At 39.5% G+C, this 24306-nt stretch overlaps 1 protein-coding gene across 2 annotated transcripts in view; it reads right to left on the bottom strand.

Moving 5' to 3' along the window:
• The window catches only part of PARD3B (par-3 family cell polarity regulator beta), a 1103837-nt gene that overhangs the window by 358456 nt on the left and 721075 nt on the right, over positions 1 to 24306 (bottom strand). For both annotated transcript variants that reach the window (XM_053597659.1, XM_053597658.1), the window contains exons 17-18: positions 6374 to 6580; positions 5398 to 5632 (exon numbers count right to left, since the gene is read on the bottom strand). In XM_053597659.1, the coding sequence (XP_053453634.1) occupies positions 5398 to 5632; positions 6374 to 6580 (442 nt within the window). The remainder of the gene's footprint in view (positions 1 to 5397; positions 5633 to 6373; positions 6581 to 24306) is intronic.

The raw sequence follows: 24306 nt of genomic DNA, 5'->3' as shown, positions 1-24306 counted from the left end.
TGCTTATGTAATATTTTGCTTCTTTTTGTTTTAAACTTACCACGATAAATTCAAAAGTCTTTGGTTTTTCCCTTTCTACATCAAGACAGGAAAAGTCCTGTAAACACAGGAAGGACATCACTGCTGTAGAGTCAGATGTAAAACAGGACTTTAGCCATATTTCTGAACAAAGAAAGACTAGTTGCAAATGTGACTGGCAGGACGAGACAGTCAACAAATGTAACTAATCATATAATCAAATGAATATATGCAAAACTATTTTAAAAATCAAGATGAAGATTTTGGCAAGTTTTGTACTTTTTATTTGTTAATCTATTAAAGAGAAGCATACGAGGCATAATTCCTTTTAGGATCAAATCTTAGAAAAGGTATAGAGACAAATTAACTTGAACCACATCAAGCCTTTCAGTGTTTGGAAAAAGTGGACAGATCCAAGGGTTTAGAAATAGTGTCCTATACATTAAGAGGAGACAACAGCAGCTATTACATAAAGAAATGGACTTTAAACACAGATCTATGATGGACTTTAGTTTAAAGAGTATAAGGATTGACAAGGTTATTAAGTAACTAAGAAATTGAAGACGAATCTCTGGGTTTTTCCCTCTAGACAGGGTGAGATTTTTTCTTAGCTGAAGAATATTTCTCTTTAGTGCCTAGAAAGTATCTGCTAGGCCCCAGGAAGGTGGCATAGGATTTACAGCATGAACTTGTTCTTTGAAGGGGTTTGAGCGTCACCCTTAGGCTGAAAGGAGCCATGGATGGTCCTTCTGCAGGACAATGCCATAAAGAACCCCACATTTAAGGAGGTCAAGCACAGAATGAAACAAAGGTAAGCGTCTGGCCCCAGGCACTTTCTTCCAGCAGCAGGTATAACAGAGCATACGTGGAAAACTACCAGAGTTGGTAGGTTCTTGAGCTGCATGTTTATCCAAATAATTCAAAGCCTGTGTAAGAGTCACACATGAATTATGCCAGGAAATAATGCTGAAATCAACAAAAAATACAGGCATATTGGAACTAGACAACATGTACAAAGATAGGCATTAAAGAGATTCCCCCACAATGTTTTCAGAAGGATCAGGAATAGGTTAAATTAACAAGTGAGCTAATCAGACTAGTGCATCTTATCAACACGAATGGACCAGCTAATACCAGAAAAGCACAAACACTTAGTATTTTATAAGCAAGAAAAAGGCCACCGCTAACACAGTCACACTTCCATGAGGCAAGGCGTGGTGAGGAGAGGGAGGCAGAAGGTAAATCTTCCCTCGCTCCCTTGGCCAGAGGCCACTATATGGTACCACTGCACAAGCTCTACCCAAACCTTACCTTCAGGAGAGTGTCAGGGAAATGCAGACAATGGAAAAAAGAATACATATTTAAACCACAGATCTAACTCCAAGAGAACCTCAAAGCAATCAATCTTTTTTAAATAAGAAAGAAACTAAGTCAATAGCATCTGAGCAACAGATGAGAATTAAAGCAAAATCTGTTGGCTAATGGTAACAGCTTTGTGTTCTTTGTTGTCGGAAATGTGCACGTAGCAGCGACTCCAATATGCTCACAAACTCAGATGCAAAAGGCTATGGAAAACAGTTGCTATTTTTACACTCAAGATAAAACCAAGCACCACCTTTCAGATCTGAATTTTACTAAAATAGTGGGAGGAAACAAACCTCAAGGTGTTAGGTTTTAGATCCTGATCTAAAGGATCCAGGTCCTGGGATTTCCACTATGGGAAAATACAGACTTTATAGGACAGTAAGGGGCAAAGCTAGCCCTATATTATGGGCGAGGAAGTATGAACCTACCACATCAAATCATCTGAAATACAACATAAAGTTAAGCTTTAATTTAGTAATATTTTAGAAAATGGGACATATGAAGTGCTAACAGTTTTTATATTTATAGACTATTTTAGTTGACTCTTTTTAATAGTGTTTTTCTTTTAACACCTTGGAGTAAAGAGGAAACTCTCTCTTAAAAATTATTATGGGGTTGTAAAAGTAGTAACAGTAATTACGATAATAACTATATTAATTTTCTATTAATGCTGTTAAAAATTACCACAAACATAGTGGCTTGAACACCACCACTTGGCTCAAATTAAGGGGCTGGCAAGCTGTATTCCGTTCTCCATTGAGAATCTAATCCAGTGGTTCTCAACCTTCCTAATGCCGTGAGCCTTTAATACAGTTATTAAATTTTCAGCCTCCAGGCTGCCCACACCCCTTGCTCATGGTCATTTCCGTCCATCTTCAAAGCCAGCAGGACTATGCTTTTATGCACCTTACTTCCATGGTTACCTTTTCCACTTCTACATTTAAGGTCCAAGGGGGGAAAATCTGGGATAACTGCCTTACCATAGGGTTAGCTGACCAGCAGCCTTAATTTCATCTATAGCACTATTCTCTGCTGTGTAATATAACATGTACACGGGTACTGCAGATTGAGACATGGACATTTTCAGGGCGTCATAATTGCATTTACTATAATAATTTATATTTATTGTTTATTATTTGTCAGGCACAGTCCTAAGTATAATATATGTAATAAAATATAATTCTTATAATAATGATAGAATCTATTCTTATCCCATGGTTCAGATAATGAAACTGAAGCAAAAAAGGTGAAATAATTTTCTTAGTGTTACTTAGGTAGAAATTAGGGGAACCAGGATTGAACTCAGACGTCCACATGCAGAGTCTATACTTTTAACCTCTCAGCTCCATTAATTCAGAGACAAAATTCTAAATGCAGGGTGGTATCCCTAAAGTTGCCATAAGTAGGAAACAATGGGATATTGTAGATAAATGTACCTTTGTTTACAAAATATCCCACTACAAAACTTTTTAAAGAGTTGGCCAATATGTAGAGAATATTTATAAAATTTTATAATACATATTTTGTACATAAAAGTACATTGAGCTAAAATTTCCCATTGTCCCCATGTATGCCAACTTCAGGAGCAACTTTGGGGACACCCTATATATTGCGATTGGATGTGTATGTTGTCAACATTTTCAAGATGCTTAACTCACAGCTCATAAATCCTGGCAATCGTAATTATTACCTAGAATAAAGGCAAGTTTAAAACCCAGTATGACTGATGGAAAGAGAATCTATAGAGATCACCAGGAAATATAAACCAATGGCTATTGAGACCTTTGCCATCATCTGGAATTTACGGGGCTATTGGTCACATTAAATCAATGTATGGAAAGGCGTTATTTCAGATGGAGCTCCTGCTCTAGGCCACACCAGACAAGACCAGACTAAAAAGAGGTCACTCTTGTCAGGTGCCATGCAACCAATCTGAACTTAGAAATGGGCTCGTTTTCCATAAAATAGGAGATTCCCAGCAGCCAATCAAAAGAGGCCCAGCCAACCTGAGCTGGGATGATAAGAAGCCTCTTTTGTTGTGACACTCCATATGGAAGTCATTTTGAAATGCCCATTCTACTTTTTGTCCCTAGTTTCTGCTCTCTTCCCCTTTTTCTGCCTATGAAGCCCACTACCCCCTGCTCAGCCTACAGCAGTGCCCTTGTTTTCTGACCCGTTAATGAATCTCTCATGAAAGACCATTAGATCTTTAAAACTCAATTTGTTGAAATTTTATTCTCTGATAATCAGATGACTACTATGATATCAGGGCTGGGCGACAACCTCAGCCTGGGTGACAGAAGAGCCACAGCAAGTCTTGCTACATCACACACAGGGGCAAAGTTACTGCTGAGGTTTTGAGCGTGAGCACACTGGCCTAGCATGCCATGAGCACCAGGGATCACAATGAGAAGGCCCACCCATTTGTATCCCCTAAATGTCACATGGCCGTTTGCAAGATAGTTCCTTGCAAACTCATGGAATGCAACTTTCCTTTCGGTCTTGAAATTTCAGTTGCAGGTCCTGGTCTGAGAACAATTGGTAACAAATACCACCCAGCATTCTTAACGGAGATATCTCCTCCTAAGGGTTTCATAAGAGTGGCCAAACTGGCCCCTCCACTATCGTCTCTCATTCTTCACCTTCAGCCCATGAAACAGTATAGAGATGAATTATTTGATGGGAAATTATAGGAGAAAAGAAAGTAATGGAAAGGGGTGTTTCTGTCTCCCTTCTCCAACAAAATAAGTGAAGGAGCCAAAAGAAAAATCTGCAGAGAATTTGGAGATGGCTGTATAAAAGAAGACAGTCCCCAGACTTCCCACTTGTTTGCTTTCTGACTTGTGAAAGTTTCCTGACCCTCCCTTCCCCAAGCATGAGTACATTCCTGGGGAAGTTTAACATGTGGCCCTAGAGTGCAGGGGCCCAAAGCCACAGCTTGACTTGTCCTGGAGTGGCCTGAATACAAGTAGCTGGGGGGACCTAACCTGGGGGCAGGTAAGGAAGAGGAGGACAGAAGAGACAAGCTGCATTTGTCTGTGATTGATCCTCCCTCGTCCCCCAGTTCCAAGGTCTGAGAAGTAGGAGAAGGTGGACTCTCGTTCCCCCCCTCCCACACACACACACACAGTGCAGGGCACTCCTGAGGCTGTGATCTGAGGGGCAGGGGGTAGGACAGTTTTGATTTCCATTGGATTGAATGTTTTAGCCCTGATAATTTGTTTTATTACCCCAAGCGACCAGAAAGGTCAAATGGCATCATCAAGGTGAGAAGAGGGCAGCCTGGACAGTGCGTATTCGAGAGGGGACACAGGAGAAGAGCCAAAGCTGCTTCCAGCCTGAAGCCAGCTGAGCCCTGCCTGCTCAGCCCACCCGCAGCACGTGGCTCCCCTCTCAGGTCCTCGCCGGGTTAGTAGAGCAGGTGCTGTGGAGGAAAGTGAGTCAGCTCACGTTGCTCACTTTAGCAACATGTGCAGAGGGTGGTGGATTCAGGCTAGAATCACCTGACTTGAGAGCCTGCGACATCGCCACTGTATCACAGTGCCTCTACAGGTGACAAGCGAGGTGCCCAGAGGCCTGGCCACTGCACGCCTAGGCTCACGGGGAGTGAGATTCATCTGCTTTGCTCCCTCTGATTCAAAGGTGGTGTTCTACAGGTAACATTTAGGTCTCCCTCGCCTCTGGCTTTCCCTGGGCTGAGGGGACACTTCATTTATCCACATAACACCTTGGAACCGCAGACGGCAGGCACTGCCCATGCCTCCACTAAGCACTGGCCTTTCATTGACAACAGACTCATGCAGTGAACTGTCATCACGGAAGCTTCAGGAGCTGCCCCAGAGGGCTCTTCTGCCTCTGCAGAAAAGGAACAAGCACATTCCCAGTTCAGATTTTTATGCATGTAGCTGAAGATAGGGAAAGCTTGCACTTTTTCCCTGACTACACACAAAGGATCAATTTTACCAGAAGAAACCGAAAGAAATGAAATCCGGCTCCGCCGTCAGACGGGCCTACCTCAGCATGGCGCCGAGTCCCTTCTTCATTTTCCTGTCGGGGTCTTCCTTGTCCTCTTTGTGCTTTTTCTCCTTGACTTTCAACTTGCCCTTTTCCTTTTTCTTCTCCTTCTCTTTCGTTTTTTTGACTTTCCTGGCTTTCTTTTCTGTGTCCTCTAGCTCAGGGTTCCCCTGAGGGGCAGATTCACAATTCAGAGCTCCGTGGCCAGAGTGAGAGCTCTTATCAGACAGCCCGTCTGCACAGAGAAAAAAACAATCAATACACATAGCCGGGTACTTATGGTTTAAATAGAAAGGAAAGCTGAAAATGTAAAATACAGAAGAGCGAATAAAAGCACACCAGAGTTCTGCCCTTCCATGTAGCTACTTGTATCCTTTGAAGATATGACTGCCTAAGTCTGGTTACTTCAAGCAAGGTCTGATGCTGGGAGGGGGCCGACTGGTTTGTAGCTGGTTGTGTGCGGGGCTTGCTGGTGGTGAAGCACTAATCTCCCTGAAAGCTGGCTTGTTAACCTTGATCAGCTCAGAAAGCCCACATGCTGGGATATAAACAGGGCAAGTTTATTTGGAGGAGAGGTTTTTGAGTACAAATATAACCCAACTGTTTCTACCCAATTAGTGCAGTCAGAGCCCTGGATTGATGCTGCTTCTAATGGCTCCAATGAGAATGTCAAGAAATGCATACTTAGTGCTCCCACCCTAAGGGTAAATGACAGTTGGTCCTTGTAGGAAAGTGAAGGAGAACATTTCTTTAGCATTGCACCGTAAAATAAATTGCATATTGTGTTCTCCAATTCCATGTTCGTTAAGCCAAAGGGCAAAACATATCAGGAAAATAAATTACTTTTAATATCAAAACTATAATTGTGACCCTTAAATCATTTTTTTTCCTCTGTAGTTAAGCACACATTCTTGCCTATGATTTGCAGATAATAATGAGATGGAGAAATCATTTAAGGAAGCACACAGCACCCTACCAGCCTCTAATTCTTCAGGCCCATCATAAGATTTGTCTATGGCAGCTCTGAAGCTCTCGTTGCAGCCTCGGCCTCGAACCATGTGTGGCCGGGGCCTGTGAAAGGGAAGTTCGTTCTTCCGGACCTCAGCCACAGCGGTCTGCAGGCTCTCCAAGGAACTGGACTTTTTCAAACCCAGAGTTGGACCAAAATCTTTGGCTGGTGATTCTGGAAAAGAAAACGTAAAAAGGTCAGTCTTCTCCTCCTGGGGTCAGGTGAAGTGATGGAAATGCTTGCTGTTCTAAGAATAGTTCTGTCTGGGCCTCTTAAAAAAAATGGTTGTTAAATAGCTGAGAGTTGAGTTATTCTCAAGGTTTGCTACTTTTGTAAACTTTGAACCAATGGCTTGGTTTTTCTGAGGCTCAGTTTCCTTTTTTGAAGTTGTGGTAAGATTTTATTTTATTTTCTTTTTCTTTTTTTTTTTATTAAATCATAGCTGTGTACATTGATATGATCATGGGGTATCATACACTAGTTTCATAGACCGTTTGACACATTTTTATCACAATGGTTAACATAGCCTTCCTGGCATTTTCTTAATTATTGTGCTAAGACATTTACATTCCACATTTACTAAGTTTCGCATATAACCTTGTAAAATACACCAAGGTCGGACAATTAAGTTTGTGAACTCATCCTAGAAAAAGTGCTTTGAAAGTGGCCTCGGCACTGGCATTGGTGCACAGCTTCTCAAGGGGAGTACTTTGAAGTGATAATCAGCAATGAAGGACGTAGGACATTTTCTAAAATGAGTTCACAAATTTAATTGCCTGACCTTGTATGTCACATAGAAATTTATACATGTGTATGTCTATATGCACAAGAATGAATCTGAAAAGTTGTCCATAGAGATGACATGTGTGTGAATCCGTGATCATGTATGAGAGTATATACACACACGTGCAGACAGAGAGACACACACACATGCACACGCACACGCACACACAAAGCCTTAACTCTTAACTCTCTTCCAGGATCCATCCAGGGCACTCCCACACATTACAGCTTTTATTATTTCTGTGGTTGTTTATATGATTATTAAGGAACATACTGTGCATAGAAATCAAAGAACATTGATGTAATTGTGATTTTTTGTGATTAAACACTTTACTTTACCCCAGAAGCTATTTACATGTGGTAAATGCAATTTATTTAATCAATCAAATAAAGCAAAGCAAGAAAGAAAACAACTTTTCAGTGTCAATGCTATGGTTCTCAATCTATTTCTATTTGGGTATTTAGAAAAGGAGCATAAAATTTATGTGATTTAAAATTACTCTTAGTAAAGCATCACAAGAATGGAGAAGCATGAATCCTATGTACTCAATTTTGATATGAGGACAGTTAATGACAATTAAGGTTATGGCGGGGAGGAAAAGCAGAAAGAGGGACGCAGGGAGGGGGGTGGGGTCTTGGTGGGTGTCACACTTTATGGGGGCAAGACATGTTTGCAAGAGGGACTTTGCCTAACAATTGCAATCAGTGTAACCTGGCTTATTGTACCCTCAATGAATCCCCAACAATAAAAAATAAAATAAAATACATAAAATTACAAAACAGAAAAAACAACACACAAGTGAATTTTCATAATCTTTCCGGTAGGTGACATCTTTCATTTGCACAGTTTGTCTTGCCCTGTGCCCGGCCCCTCCCATTCTATTCTTTGACCTCTCTTCCCACCCCCAAGATAGTCTCCTAGTTACCAATAACAGGGTTAGGCTGTTTAAATATTAGCAGCACATAGGTTATTTTGAAGATAGAAGAAATTCCATCAGGGCTCTTGTGTCCATATTCAAAGCTTTTCTACCAGGGCCAAAGCTCATGGCCCACGTTAGTTACAAAGGAGATTACTGTCATGAAGAGGCTATGCTGGCATTTCTGGAAATGAAGTTCTGTGCAGTTTTTTTAAAATAAATACAGGCTGAGTATAAATTAAGGACTATGTACGTAAAGCACCTAATTCAATGCCCAGCACATGTTACGGTAAGGCACAGAAAATGGCCCTACCTTTTATTACCACCACCACTATTTCTGCTTCTACTACTACCATTGTTTAACACAGTATTAGGTAATACAAAGAATGCAAAAGAAGAAGAACCAAGGCCTACTGTATACATGGCTACGTAAAGTTAAATAGCAATAATATAGATCCTTCCATACATCCTAAACACATTAAAAACAGCCAAAATAATGCTAACAGCCTACAATGCGTGGAGAACTTGGGCTGTGCCAAGCACCATTCCAAGTGCTTACCTGTGTGAACTTACTACAATCCTGACAGTTGTCCTAATGGCAATACTACTGTTACCCCCATTTTATAGATGAATAAACTGAGGTGCAGAGCAGTGAATAACTTGTGTAGCATTAGACACTTAGTAAGTTCCAAACTTGAAACAGCCGAGATAGCCTGGCTCCAGCTTTCCGGCTCTGTGCTACATATAATACTTCACGGCCTAAAGCTGTATTTGGGCTCCATCCTCTACTTGAATATGGTTAAACTACTGAAACTGGCCTCCGTATTCCTCATCTTTAAGCTAAGAAAATCTGTCTAGATTAGCCCTGGAGCCTAATCAAGAAGGCGAACTATAAAAATAGGATGTTGTTTTATAGTTTCATCATTAACATACGGGAGGTAATTTTGCATTTTGAACAATATACAGATGCCACTCGACGCTTCTTTTAATAGGTGATGGTGCATATTTGGTAAATTCAAGAGAGGTAAGACTAAGCCAACAAGAAATAAGAAATTTCAGGTGTTTTACTTGCAAGTCACAAATACTGAGGCGATGCATGTTATTATTAAATCCAGAAAGGCGTATTTCCTATATTCCCAGGAAGGAAGGTAAGTTGAAGAAACAGAAATTGAATAAGATCATTTCTGACAAGCAAACAAAAGGCAACATAGGGGTTTAGGAGTATTGAAGCAACAGTAAAAGCTTTGAAGTTCGCAGAAAATATTTTACACCATCAGCCCCTAGGGACATCTGACATGAAGTTTGGGGAAAACACAAAGATGAAAACTCCCCGAGAAAGACTAGCTCCTCTGTCAACAACAGTAACCATCTTTTATTTATTAATTGCCATTCAGGAGATTATATTAGAGCCCAAACGGTAAGCATTCGTGTCAACCTTTAGCAATAAATTCCAAGGAACGTGAAAGTGAATAAATCGTCCAAGATATAAAGCGTACCATCTAAAAGGAGCTCCTCTAAAGCTCAGCAAGAAGTCATGTCTGAGAAGGAACAAATAACATTGTTACTCCTTCTAAGCAAACTGAATATTAAGGATTCATGGATTTTTCAGGTTTCATAGTGCTGGCAATTAATTCACTTTTTTTTTTTTTTTGTAGAGACAGAGTCTCACTGTAGAGTGCCATGGCATCACACAGCTCACAGCAACCTCCAACTCCTGGGCTTAAGCGATTCTCTTGCCTCAGCCTCCCGAGCAGCTGGAACTACAGGCGCCTGCCACAACACCCGGCTATTTTTTTTTTTTGGTTGCAGTTCAGCCGGGGCCAGGTTTGAACCCGCCACCCTCGGTATATGGGGCCGGCGCCTTACCGACACTTTTTGTAAAGAGAAGGCACAAATTATAAGTACCAACTGACATTGGGCAGAATTACAATCTAGCTCTATTCAATGCAACATGTTGTAAATTAAAAGCAAAAAGGATGGACGAGTTCTAGGTTATAAATGTGGACCCTGAGGTATTCCAGGCTTGGGAAAACTTTTTCTATTTGTTTCTGGGGAAAAAACAGGATGTATCAATAGAAGAGAGACTGGTGTTAGAGAGGAGAATCCCAAATCAGAAAAGTCCTTACAAGAACTTACAAGTGCAGTGAACTGGCTGAGTCTGGGTGGGGTGGGGGTGGGGGTCTGACAAGCACCTTCACCAGGTCTTCGTATGTTCTTGGTTAACATGTCTGAGGGCTTCTTACTGAAGGTCCAGGTTGCAAGTTGGGGTAGGTATTATTACGTCAGTTGATGGGCACCAATGTTAAATTCCAACAGAACACTTGGAATAAAGTCCCTTCTCATGGAAAGATTGTGCAGAGCAGAGTAAATTGTCACATTCGACCCTCTTCCCTACCCCTGCTCTTACCAATTTCAGTTTAGGTTGACAATAGGTAGGAATTTTTTTTTTTTTTCGCAGTTTTTGGCCGGGCTGGGTTTGAACCCACCACCTCCAGCATATGGGGCCGGCACCCTACCCCTTTGAGCCACAGGCACCACCCATGGGTAGGAAATTTTACAGCTTTTAGCATGAGAAGACTCATTGCCAATTTCCAGCCTCACCATTTATACAAATCATATTTTTTTCTAGGCTTCCACTAAGGAAAAGAGGTCTCTTTGAAGTGAGTAATTTATCAAAATCAAAACCTCGGTCACTCAATCCCATTGAGGTCATGCCAAAATATGATACCTCTTCACATTTTCATCTGTTGCCAATGAGATATTGGCTGTGGCTGATGTGAAGCAATTGTCTAAGAGAGCGATCTATGAATACCACGTGTTAGCAGTCACGGAATGGACCTTGTCCAAATTTGAACGTTTACTTGTCCCATTTTGGCATCTACAAAAACAATCTGAATATGACCATTCAATGATTTCCAGGCCAGCTTAAGTTGGTTGTAAGTTCCAAAGAATGAATCTTTCTCCAAACTGTAGTAGCAAGGCTTTTTTTTTTAACCTACGACTTCTTATCTAGAGACCTTATTCTTTTTCTAAGATCTATTTGAACTTACCCTTCCTTCACAAACATGAACTTGACATATACCAACTTCATGAAACAAATGAGATAACAATTATCAATGGTGCTAAAATAAGGGAACTTGTATGATTGTGATAAAAATTATTCTCGAGGTGGTATAATAAAAATATTCTTAATATAATGTGCCAATTTTCTCTCAAAATTATAGCCCCATAAAGAAATAGCACTGAAATAATTGTTTTTAAAAGATGTTATAGTAATTTTTAAGATTCCACCTGTTCCCAAATGAAGGATTGGCTTGACATGGTCCCAGGTGCCTTCCATACAGAGCTCAGGCAAATTCAGGGTCGTGTCTTCTGGACCCAGCAATCTTCAGATACATCCACTATTCCCTCCCATTTAGAAAAATACAGTGTTATGGACAGAATGGGCACACATGCACATACACACACTCTCACACATCATGGGATTAAAGAATTAAGAGTTGTGGCTGGGTAAATGCCCACCATTTCTCCCATGGGCATGAAAAAGGTGGTGAGAGATCCCTTACAGCACCCCCATCTAGGCGAAGAGGTGCACCTTGGAAACAGATTCTGAAAATACTGAGAAATTGCTGCCCCAGCCTTCTATATAGAAAGTCTCATTTCAACATACTGTGGAAGAGAAAGTCCTTCCTAAAGGGAGGATTATTTGAATTGGGGTCTCAGTTCCTTTGACTCAGTCTTAGACTCTCGCCCTGCCCCTCCAGGTGATACCTGCGGTTGGTTCTCCACAGGTGATTAGGGTGATAGAGAATAAAGCTACCTACAGGGTAGTTGTTAAAGTGAACCTTTTAAAGGAGGCTGTGAGATATCCAAACTCTCCCTAGTTGGCCAATTACTTAACCCCCCTGTGCCCCAGTTTCCTCACCTATAAAATGAGGATAAGACAAATATAAAAGAGCATCCCCAGTACATGGTGTATCTTGATAAAGCATTGGTGATTATTATTGTCACTATCACTTTGTGCCACATCTAAACACTTGATTGAGTGAAGTCCTAATGTAGTTGATTTGGTTCCACCCATCACTACATTCTTAAATATGACCATGCCTTCCACAGCAAGCTGAAAAGGACTTCATAAAGAAAGACTCTCCTGAGGCGGGAGGACTGCTTAAGCTCAGGAGTTCAGGATTAGCCTGACCAAGAGCAAGACCCTACTAAAAACAGAAAAAATTAGGCAGGCATGGAGGCGTGTGCCCGTAGTCCCAGCTACTTGTGAGGCTGAGGAAGGAGGATCGTTTGAACCAGGAGTTTGAGACTGCTGTGAGCTATGATGAGGTCACTGTGCTCTAGCCTTAGAGACAGAGCAAGGCCATGTCTAAAAAGAAAAAGAAGAAATATTGTCTTTATTTTTCTCCAAAAATGAAACTGGTTTTGTTTCAAGCAACATCTTACATTTTTTTCAAATAAGGTGTATATATTCATCTGTTGGTCACATGTAGAGAGGCTCTTCTTGGGATGATTAACAGTGGAGTTACAGTTGGCCTTCCCCTTAGGCTATAATCACTTAATTAGTTTGAGATTTAATTGGCAATGTTTGAACTTCCCACTCTAGCATTAAAACCTCACGATAAAAGAATGCCTTAATCCAGAAGACCAGTAATTGAATCTTCCATTATTGATGAAATTGCTTCCAATATATCCTGTATTAAAAAATAAGAATGATTTTGGGGAAGGTATTCCAGATCTGTGGCAAGTTTTTCTTTCTAATTACAGAGCCTTCTAATCAACAAATACTTAACGATAAATCAACAATAAATAATGTATTAATTTGTACATTTCAATAACATCAATGGCCCTCAAGGCACTTAGTGAAAATTAATTAAGTTAGAGTCCCTCCTAAAAATATATATACATATAAAGAGATTGTGCCCAGTAGTAAATTTGGGATCAAAATTATAGTAATGCTATACAAGGGTCACAGCATGAATCCTGAGAAGGCTGGGAATTTGTCAAGATAGGTTGCTTTTCATTATCAATTTGGTCTTGCATTATTATGAGGGGTGAACTTGGGCAAACAGAATAGAAATACCATTCATGCTTCATGGGGAGTTGTGATGTGAAATTAATAGATATAAAACTTTTTGAATTAAAAAATTATTATAAATTCCAAGTAAGAAGTCACAATACCACTTTATTCTCTAACATATTTTACTTTGTCTTTTCATTTTAGATTATACTTACTGAAATTTTTGTGTATTTGATTTTTTTACTAGATTCCCTAGAGGCAAAATGTCTTATGTGTTTTAATAGATATCATTGCAAATCCATTAGCCTTTAAAAAAAATTCTCCATCATATCCAAAAGTATAATTCCCCAAATTATGTTATCTGCACTAACTGTGCCCATAATGGGCCTAATTACCCTCTTGCCTATCTCAGGATTCCAAATATTGATCATCATTCCAGGCTCATCACAGTGTCCCCTTTCCTATTCATTACCAAGGGCAAAATGCAATCTGGCTTTACATGAGCTGCTGTCATTTGGATCTCAGCTCTTTCACTGGCAATTTCCAAGTTCTCCAAGAGCAGATTTTTTTTTTCTTTTAAGTCTCGTAAATCCCAGGGTCTTTTATCATTTTCTGAAATTCACGTCAAAGTGTTCAATGATGAACTTCTCATTGAGATTCATACATTTGCATAATCTTCCTTACCCCTGCCTTTGAACACTTTTTATTTTAAAGTGAACACATCCAGAGAAAATATGAGAAGATTATACGAACAAACAAATTCCTTGATTGTTAGTATGGACTTGGCCCTCTAAATGTCTTCAAATGTTTGGCAAGTACTGTCATACATTGTCGTTTTTCCTTATCGAAAATTCCCTATTTTATAAACTAAAAGTCTGAATCTAATGCCATGTTCAGGTTCCTTTCCTGGACTAACTTAGGTCCCCAAAATGTAATGAATGGTGAATTTATTATACTAAAAATATTCTCATGACACTTTTCTTTCTTTTTCTTTGCTTCTCTGTCTTGCAGATAAGAAAAGACTGTCTAGGGTTCAACTTGGTGGGTAAACTATTTCTAAAAAATATGTAACCATATCTGGGGGTAGATTCTGTTGAGGTAACTAAAGAACTAAGGTAACCCATTCCCAAGAGGCTGGCTTATTTTCATCTTTTGTTTTTATCCTTTCTGTCTTAGAAAAACTCCACTGGATTAAAAAACAATCAAAAATCTGCATTCAAGATAATAGCTGATTGAAAACTAGGTAAACAGCATTGGTCTCTGGGAGGGAAATGTGGGTACCTAACACCACCTTCATTATTTAAATAGGTTAAAGAGAATAAAAACACTCATTTGAGGGTCAAATAAATTGACTGAAGTGGCAAACGTTCCTCCCTGTGGAATAGGTCAATAAATGTCACCCATGTTTTTCTTAGACTTGTTGATGTTTATATCCTCAGCAAGGGGTATACTAAATAAATATTTGGGGTAGGAATAAAGAAACAAAAATGTAAAGGATGGTGACCACACTTTGATGTCCCTTTTCTTCAGTGCAGTAAGGTTGAACCTAGTTCCTCCCTCAAAGGCCACAGACAGCCTCCTGATTTTTGTTAAGAGGTTTATTTGCACCACTTTCAAGGATTTAATAATTTCTGCATTACTTATAATTGTTCACTCATGTTTTCTATATTTTTCCTTCCTTTTTATTTTTTCATTGCTTCTTCTTAACTTCTTTCTGTAATATTAATCTTTCTGCCATGTCCATCTCAAGTGCACTTTAAATAGTTTTACCTGCTGCTAACAACACCCTTATTTGCCTCCCAGTTCCTCCCTTCTATCTGGGCAGCAGGCTTTTCATTCTGAACGCAGACTGTTGCACTGATCCCCCCCCATTCCTTTTACCATTTACTCTTTGCATGTCTTGCTATAACTAAACATCTTTCCCTGCTTTCAATTGTTGAGTGGTTTATATCCTCATGTTGGTTGTGCATTACAGTGCTTTCAAAATAAAGTATGATATAAAAAGTTCTGATAAGTTTCTTCGAAAACCTTAGCTTAAACAAAAAGTTAAAGGGTACCCATAGGAACATAGCTTTACATGTTGTATAGACTTGGCACTTGTATTTTTTTCTTTCTTTTTTTTTATTTTTTTATTAAATCATAGCTGTGTACATTAATGCAATCATGGGGTACCATGTGCTGGTTTTATATACAATTGGGAACATTTTCATCACACTGGTTAACATAGCCTTTCTGGCTTTTTCTTAGTTATTGTGTTAAGACCTTTACATTCTACATTTACTAAGTTTCACATATACCCTTGTAAGATGCACCGCAGGTGTAATCCCACCAATCCCCTTCCCTCTGCCCCCCCCCTTTCCTCCTTCCCCCTATTCTTAGGTTGTAACTGGGTTATAGCTTTCATGTGAAAGCCATAAATTAGTTTCATAGTAGGGCTGAGTACATTGGATACTTTTTCTTCCATTCTTGAGATACTTTGCTAAGAAGAATATGTTTCAGCTCCATCTATGTAAACACGAAAGAGGTAAAGTCTCCATCTTTCTTTAAGGCTGCATAATATTCCATGATTTACATATACACAATTTATTAATCCATTCATGGGTTAATGGGCACTTGGGCTTCTTCCATGATTTAGCAATTATGGGCTGCAATAAACATTCTGGTATAAATATCTTTGTTATAATGTGATTTTTGGTCTTCTGGGTATATACCTAGTAGAGGAATTGTAGGATCAAATGGCAGGTCTATTTTTAGATCTCTAAGTGTTCTCCAAACATCTTTCCAAAAGGAACATATTAGTTTGCATTCCCACCAGTAGTGTAGAAGTGTTCCCTTTTCTCCACATCCATGCCAACATCTCTGGTCTTGGGATTTTGTGATATGGGCTAATCTTACTGGAGTTAGATGATATCTCAAAGTAGTTTTGATCTGCATTTCTCTGATGATTAAGGATGATGAGTATTTTTTCATATGTCTGTAGGCTGTGTGCCTATCTTTTTCAGAGAAGTTTCTTTTCAAGTCCCTTGCCCAGCCTGCGATGGGATCACTTGTTCTTTTCTTGCTAATATGTTTGAGTTCTCTGTGGATTCTGGTTATTAAACCTTTGTCGGAGACATAACCTGCAAATATCTTCTACCATTCTGAGGGCTATCTGCTTGCTTTGCTTACTGTGTTCTTGGCTGTGCAGAAGCTTTTTAGTTTGATCAGGTCCCAGTAGTGTATTTTTGATGCTGCTTCAATTCCCCGGGGGGGGGTCCTCCTCATAAAATATTCGCTCAGGCTGATTTCTTCAAGAGTTTTCCCTGCACTTTCTTCTAGTATTTTTATAGTTTCACGTCTTAAGTTTAAATCTTTAATCCAGTGAGAGTCTATTAGTTAATGGTGAAAGGTGTGGGTCCAGTTTCAGTCTTCTACAGGTTGCCAGCCAGTTCACCCAGCACCATTTATTAAATAGGGAATCTTTTCCCCACTGAATGTTTTTAATTGGCTTGTCAAAGATCAAATAGCGGTAAGTAGCTGGTTTCATCTCCTGGTTCTCTATTCTGTTCCATACATCTACCTCTGGCACTTGTATTTTTTGAGGGCAGATCTAAGTTTTATATATTTTTTTGTATTTCTCTCCCTTTTATACCTAAGTGACTGTACTTGAAAAAACAAAAAAAAGAGCCTTCAAATTCTCGATTCCTGAGTTATTTTAAAAACGTATAGAAAGTGAGGTTTTTCCAGTTTTGTGTTAATGTAAGTAACATTTTTTTTTATCGATATACTTTAAACAAGGTTTTAATCATTAAGCCAAAACAAGTCAGCTATGAATGAGAGTTTACGGAGTATTTTTGGTGGCTCAGGACTGGGTTGGGTCCTAAGAGAAAGGGAAGATATGTATAACAGTAACTCACATTTCCTGTGGCTTCTTTTTTTCTTTTGAGACAGAGTCTCACTCTTTTGCCCTGGGTAGAGTTCCATGCCATCATAGCTCACAGCCATGTCACACTCTTGGGCCCAAGTGATCCTCTTGCCTCAGCCTCCCAAGTCTCTGGAATTACAGCCACCTGCCACAACACCAGGCTACCCTGTTTCCCCGAAAATATGACAGTGTCTTATTTTAAGGTGTGCTCCCAAAGATGCGCTAGGTCTTATTTTCAGGGGATGTTTTATCTTTCCTGTAAGTAGGTCTTATTTTCAGAGGATGTCTTATTTTCGGGGAAACAGGGTAGTTTTCTTTTCTTTTTTTGTAGAGATGGGGTCTTTCTTGTGTTTAACTGGTCTGGAACTCCTGAGCTCAAGCAATCCACATGCCTTGGCCCGCCAACAGGCTGGGATCACAGGTGTGAGCCACTGTGCCTGGTCTCTCCTGTGGCTTTATAATTTACCAAATTCATTACTGTGCAAAGTGAAATGACATCACACAATTAATCTAACCCAAATTCATTTGTATGTTCATGATGAGAGAAGCTAGAAAGAAGGTGGTAAGAAGAAGGGCAGGGGAAAAATAATGAAAGCAATTTCACTTACCACCCCTCTCCTTTTGATGAACAAAATTTACACCTATTAGAATTCTCTACAACCAACAGCATGCCAAGAGAATTTATGGCCCACATCCATACCCTGTGGGCCCAGGGTCATCACTAGCTCTGAATTTTCACTCTGGATTCAAAACTTCTACTTTTTTAGTCTTAAATTTCTCATCACTTTTCAAATTATCTACTATCCCCTTTGTTTCCATCAATAACTCCCCCAAATTCATTTTTTTTACAGAGATAATTTTCCATAAAGAAAAAAATATTAAAAATCATTTTGATGAGAATTACCCCGTCTGGGAGAACAAATGAAGACCTGGTTAGTTTATTTTGCTAGTCAAATGACTCTTCTTCCTCAGGCCTACCCATGACACCATTAATAAAATTACAAATCAGGCAAAGTCATGGACTTTTGGGATTGTTGACTGTCAAGTATCTCTGCAAACAATATATCCCGAATGCTGACATATGCCAGACTCCAGGGCTGGAGTAGTCTAGGCTTATGGAAGTCCAGGGAAAAGAAAGCACAGTGTGATTCTGAGTTACTGAATAAGGCTTCATGGGATTATCCTTGAAGATGGATCGAACATAGAAAATAGAAAAGAAAATTAGGAGGAAAAGTACAGACAAGAGGAAAAGTCCAGACATAGGGATGGACTGGATGGTGGGACATGGGGAGTATGGAGTGACTAGTAGGATAAAACAATTGTGCTGGGGACTAGTGGAATGTAAACATGGGTAGAGAGGATAAAGTAAGACATGAAGGCCTTGAAATCTGTCTAAAAAGGCAAGACACAACCCGGGGAATTATAGGAAACCATTAACATTTTCACCACAGGAATAGCTTGATAATACTGGTATTTTGAATAGACAATATGGAAAAACTATACAGGATAAGTAAAGGGAAGACTGCTTTATTTTATAGCAATGGAACTCAGTGCTAATAAAATATATAGCTCTTTTCTTTCTTCCTTTTTATAATTTCAACTTTTGGATTTTGTGAAGTAATCCCTTCTAATTTCTTTAAAAACATTTTGAATGTAGTGAGTTGTCTGTCCCTGCCGTGAATAGAACTACTTTGCATTAGTCTTTCTTTGAGCAGGAGGGAAAGGGTGCAGAAACATGGGAGCCAGGAGGTGCTCCTGTCTGAGCAGCTCTGGGTGGACAGCTCTGAGCAGGCACTGCCTGTCATCCCTAGGCTTCCTCCTTGCAAGCTTAGTTGTAACTGTCATGGCCAGACCCTTTGCTATCTCCTCTTAAGCACACTTTATTTTGTAATATGTAATGATTAATGGGCAGTAAAACTAATAACATGGGGACACACAAAATAAATGAGGTGGCAAATATGAAAAGGAAGTACCACTTAATGTTGTTGTGAAATCTGACAACACGCTGGAGTTTCCCTATAACTCAGCCTGAGGAGTCCTTGCCAGCGGGAAACAAGGTTATAAGAAGGTGATATTTCCATTAATAACCTCCCCATGGGGAAGTTTATGATCATTCTTTCTTGTACTGAAATTCTCACTGGATTGTATTAAAACTGTAGGGTATGTGAAAATACTGTTTTACTCTATCTCAGAGAAGCTAACGGAGAAATAGAAAGAGTGTCACAACTTTCCAGTTAGCCTTAATTGTCCTTTTTATCCCCCCTGTTGTTGACAGTTCTTTTTTTCCCACTGGGTACCCACTATTACATCTGGAAAGAGCTTGGGTTGCTATAATCTACAACTTTCACTCAATGTCCCTATGACCCAGACACAAATAGTGTTAGTCCATCAGCCCATGTAGGACTAACCAGAACTAACACTGGTAAAGCGACCAGTCATCTTCTTTGCTACCCGGGAAGATGGGCCCGGAGCTCCTGGCAGCCATCTTGCTTTTCCATTAAAATCAAGTCAGAGGAGCCACTGTTGCCAAGTCAACCACTGCTGCCAGAGAGTACTGTTGACATTGGGACCCTGGATCCAGCAGTCAACCACTGCTGCCAGAGAGAGTACTGTTGACACTGGGACCCTGGATCCAGCTACATCTCTGGGTAGATAGCCCTCTGAACTTTACAGCTGTATGAGTCAAAAAATTTTTCTTCTTTGCCAAAGGCAGTTTGAAATTGGTTTCTTTCCACTGTAACCTAGAGTCTTGACTTAATACCATTTTCTTCCCTCTCTCATCCACAGAACAATCTGTATTACTACCAGTAGTTACTTCTCAGGTCGGACAGATTCTTAAGAAGCAGGGAAGATTTTCAATGAAGGCATCATGAGCAGGGCTGCCTATACCAGTGAGAAGAGTATCTGGCACCAGCCTATAGACATTGTTATTCCTTCGTTTAATTTCAGAGAGTTACAGGGCTACAAATGTTTTGATTATGTGTATTACTTTTGTGCAGTTTTAGTCAGGGTTATAATTTGGTCTATCCCCCAGATAGCATGCATTATACATGGTAGGTATGAATTTACTCATCCCTTCTCCCCCCCTCCCACCTGCTTAATTCCCACTGAATTTTGCTACCATATGTAGTATTACGTGCAGTGTGTGTTGATTGTTCAGTTCTATTTTTACAGTGAGCACATGTGGTGTTTGTTTTTCTATTCTTGTGATACTTCACTTAGGAGGATGGTCTTTAGTTTCATGCATGTTGTTACAAAGTTTTAGGTTTCCATTTTTTTTTTTTTATATCACTGAAATACCCCATGGTATACATATACTACATTTTATTAATCTACTCAGAGACTGATGGACACTTAGGTTGTTCGCACATCTTTTGCAATTGTGAATTGAGCTCCTATAAACATTTGAATGCAAGTGTCTATTTTATAAAATGACTTTTTTTCCTTGTTCTTGTCTATTACTGAGTAGGTTTTAAGAATGACAAATTCCCCACATTGAGAAGAGTTTTATTGAATTGATCTGCTCTGCTTGACCTGTGACTCCTCTGTGAAGAGAGGATCATTCTATAGATCATTAGTAATAACTATGGACATGCTACCAATTGTTAGACAATTTAGCAAAATGGAATGGCTTTCAAAAGAGAAGTAAAATCAATTTTTGCTATGGCTGACCAGGGGTTAAACCAGGCGTCCTCAAACTTTTTAAACAGGGAGTCAATTCATTGTCCCTCAGACCATCGGAGGGCCGGACTACAGTTTAAACAAAAAAAAAAAACTATGAACAAACTCCTATGCACACTGAATATATCTTATTTTGAAGTAAAAAACAAAATGGGAACAAACACAATTCACACCGCTTCATGTGGCCTGCAGGCCGCAGTTTGAGGATGCCTGGGTTAAACAACCTGTCTACAATGACACCAATTACATATGGTGTTCCGGATTTGGAGATCTGAGAGTCGACCTACCATTACCTTGAAGGCCAGTTGCACCCATGGTATTCTCATGGCTACTCGGCAGACACCTCTCGTTTTGGGGGAGTGCGACCTGCCCTACAAGAGGGAGGTATCTGTTTCCACAGTAGAGTTTGCATTGTATTGATGTGTCTGCCTCAAATTTCGCTTTCATAGAAATTTCTGAGCAAAGTGTAAATTAGGGACTTTTCTATAAATTGACTTTAAGGACATGATTGACTAAAAGCAGTCTAAGGTGTGTAATGACAAATATTTGATGGATGGGGCATCTTAGTATGGACTTGGATTTGAAAGACTTGGCCTTGAGGCAAGTCATTTAACCTCTTCAGTCTCTCTGTGGGTAAAAGTGGAATCATGAAAAAAATAATATTAATCATGAGAATGATAATGAAATAGAGAATGATAAAAGAAATAGGTCAGCACTAGGCATGTTCCAAATACCTTAATAATATTAACTTGTTTAATTACATGAAGCATATACTGATGTTATCCCAATTTTATAGGTGAGGAAATTGAGGAGCAGATGAAGTCATCTAAGTTAATAGTAACCTTAATCTCATAAGTTTAGGCTAGGATCAGATGTAATTATACATGTACAAAAAATTATAAAGCTACACTGTACTTTCTACGTAAGACATGCTGCTATTAATAAGAACAAAGGGGGTGTTTTCCTTCACATCTTTCACAGACACTGGATTCAGTTTATTAATGATGACATGGGTCATCTCTTTGTAAACACCTGCTCTCAAGGAATAAACCATCCAATAATGTATCAGAGTCAAAATTTAGAACTCAAAAGCATCCCAGAACAAGGTCAGATGTGGCAAGGTACCGAGAGTGAAGTGCGAGTGAAAGAAGAGAAAGATGACTCTGGGCTGAAACAGAGCCCTGGAAAATGGGCAGTGTGACAAAGCTAGCCCTGCAGGCAGTGGGTGAGCGGTGAGAGCAGTGGCCTGCCAGGGGTGTGAGCCACAGTGCACCCACTGCAGAGTGTTCGTAAGGGCTCTGAAGTACAGGGTAAGGATGGACAGAGAGAACGGGGAAAGACAGAGGGGGACCCTAGTGGCCACACAGGCGGCCTTCTGAAGAATCCCACTGTCAACAGGAAGCCCTTGAAGTCTACAGGATCATAGGTCCAAATATAGTCACTCAAATACACTTGGTCATTACTATGGACTATGAGCAAGGGGGACGCTTTCTAACAGTACCACGTATTGTTAGAATCAATTGCTCTGAGTGTATCCTCATATTGCAAATTGGGATAGATATTTTATTTTGACTCAATAATAACAATGATCGCTAATCTTCATTTTGAACTGACTCTGTGACAGGCTGTGTGCCAAATGCATCCTCCCAGGGGTCCTCAAACTTATGGCCCGTGGCCACATGAGGCAGTGTGATTATATTTGTTCCCGTTTTGTTTTCTTACTTCAAAATAAGATTTGGAATTTGTTCATAGTTTTTTTTTTTTTTTAAACTATAATCTGGCCCTCCAAGACAGCCCACAGAGAAGGTGGTATCATCATCTGCCTCTTATAGATAGATGTCAGCCGCCCAGAATAGAAGCCCCAGTTTTGCCCTAAGCATTGGAGAGCCCTATCTTACTTTCAATAATTAGCTATAATACAAATATAAAAACACAAGAGTTTTCTAAGAGGTATTGATATCAAAAGAAAAAGGAAGGGAACACTTAGTTCACTGCTAATACTCCCACAAAAACAAGACAAAACAACTGTGTTTGTTGTTATTTTAAAATCAACTTTTGAGCAATGTGCCCTATTTTTATATTCCCTGTCTTGTTCGGTGTAAGAATTTAGGAAGGAGCTTGAAATGGATCATTAAATAGTTTTTCCCCCATCATTTGATGACTGAGTTATTGGCACTAGATATAGCCAGGGGGGAAAATAAATGTTTATGATGATTTAAAAGACCAATTATAAGCCTCTGCTTTATTCCTTACTCAGCATGCTCCATGGCATGTAAAAATGGTCATGAAAAAAAAATACTATGTTTGAAATTTTAGCTGAGCAGAATGTCAGTTTTTAGTTACACTAAAAGAATAAAAAACATTGAGATACCATTAACAGTTTCGGAGTAATGGGGGAAAAGCAGGATTGTTTTCTGTTATTATTATTCGTGCCTTTAATGGGTCAGAGCCTTCCAAGGGAGCAAAGCTGGGGACAGCCCAGACACTTTCAATATAGCATTAACTCTTTCAGGTCAAAAGGGGCCCCATTTAGTGGACTGTGCCAGTCATTTAATAAATGATACCCTTGTGGCCTCAAAGAATTTATCTCCTGTCTACAGAGTCTTGCTTAGACATTCCTATTTCTTATTTTCTATGCTAACAAATATTCCAGTAAGAGAAAAGGTTAATTTGCAGATAATTATTTAGGGAGGGAGGGAATATTTTTTAAAGCAGAAAAACAAAAACAACCCGTCACAATGCATCAGTCACTGTGTGCAAATCTGGGAAAGGATAATGAGCTGCCTGAAGTAACAGAATTAAGCTGCAAAATTAGAGGTGCGAGATGCAACGATTTTCTTTCAAAGGAAATACTCGGTGAAATAATTTTTCCCCCCATTGTTCGCTTTGTGCAGTTTATATGTGACTAAGTACAGCTAATCCTGTCTCTTTTCAAAAGTTAATGTCAGCTCCTAGAATAATCTGCCTTCTTGATTTAATTGCATAGTTTAACCTCTGACATAACCTTTTAATTCACACCATGACAGCCAACCCTACAGAAAGTTTTTCTAGAAATCTGAGTAACTTCCCCAAGGTAAGAACTGCTTTCCCCCTTGTGGGTAGAGAGGGGAACATTCTGCCTAAGATCATCAAATTCCCCATCTATTCTGGGTAGAAAGACCATTGGTTTACTGTAGGGAAAAAGTGAATTTATTAGACTATCTAATACTATGTATTTTAAAAGTTGGATGCATAATACTATAGTTAACACAGGTGATCTGTTCACTTAAAATGATTAAGATGTTAAATTTTATGTTATGTATATTTTACTATGATTAAAAAAATTAAAGTTGGGTACATGGTTATTAAAGCGAGTAAGAGGTAGAATATTGGTCAGACGATAGTTTGGATAACAAAAGTGCTCAGGTCCATTTTGATTCAACTAAGGCTGCAGAAAGAGAAGACACGGTTGACATTTTGCTCCTGTTTAGTAAACTGAATTGGATAGGGAACTGAATAAACAAGAATACCTGCCTTCAAATAGTCACAAAACAGTGGGGCTGGGGACAATAAACTGTTTCTTAGCCCCCCTCCCCCTCCAATTGGTATG

This window comes from Nycticebus coucang, chromosome 7 (genome assembly GCF_027406575.1).
Source record: "Nycticebus coucang isolate mNycCou1 chromosome 7, mNycCou1.pri, whole genome shotgun sequence".
Taxonomy (NCBI): Eukaryota; Metazoa; Chordata; class Mammalia; order Primates; family Lorisidae; genus Nycticebus; species Nycticebus coucang.
The sequence above is the reverse complement of the archived record's forward strand: the minus strand, read 5'-3'. Positions and strand labels throughout refer to the sequence as shown.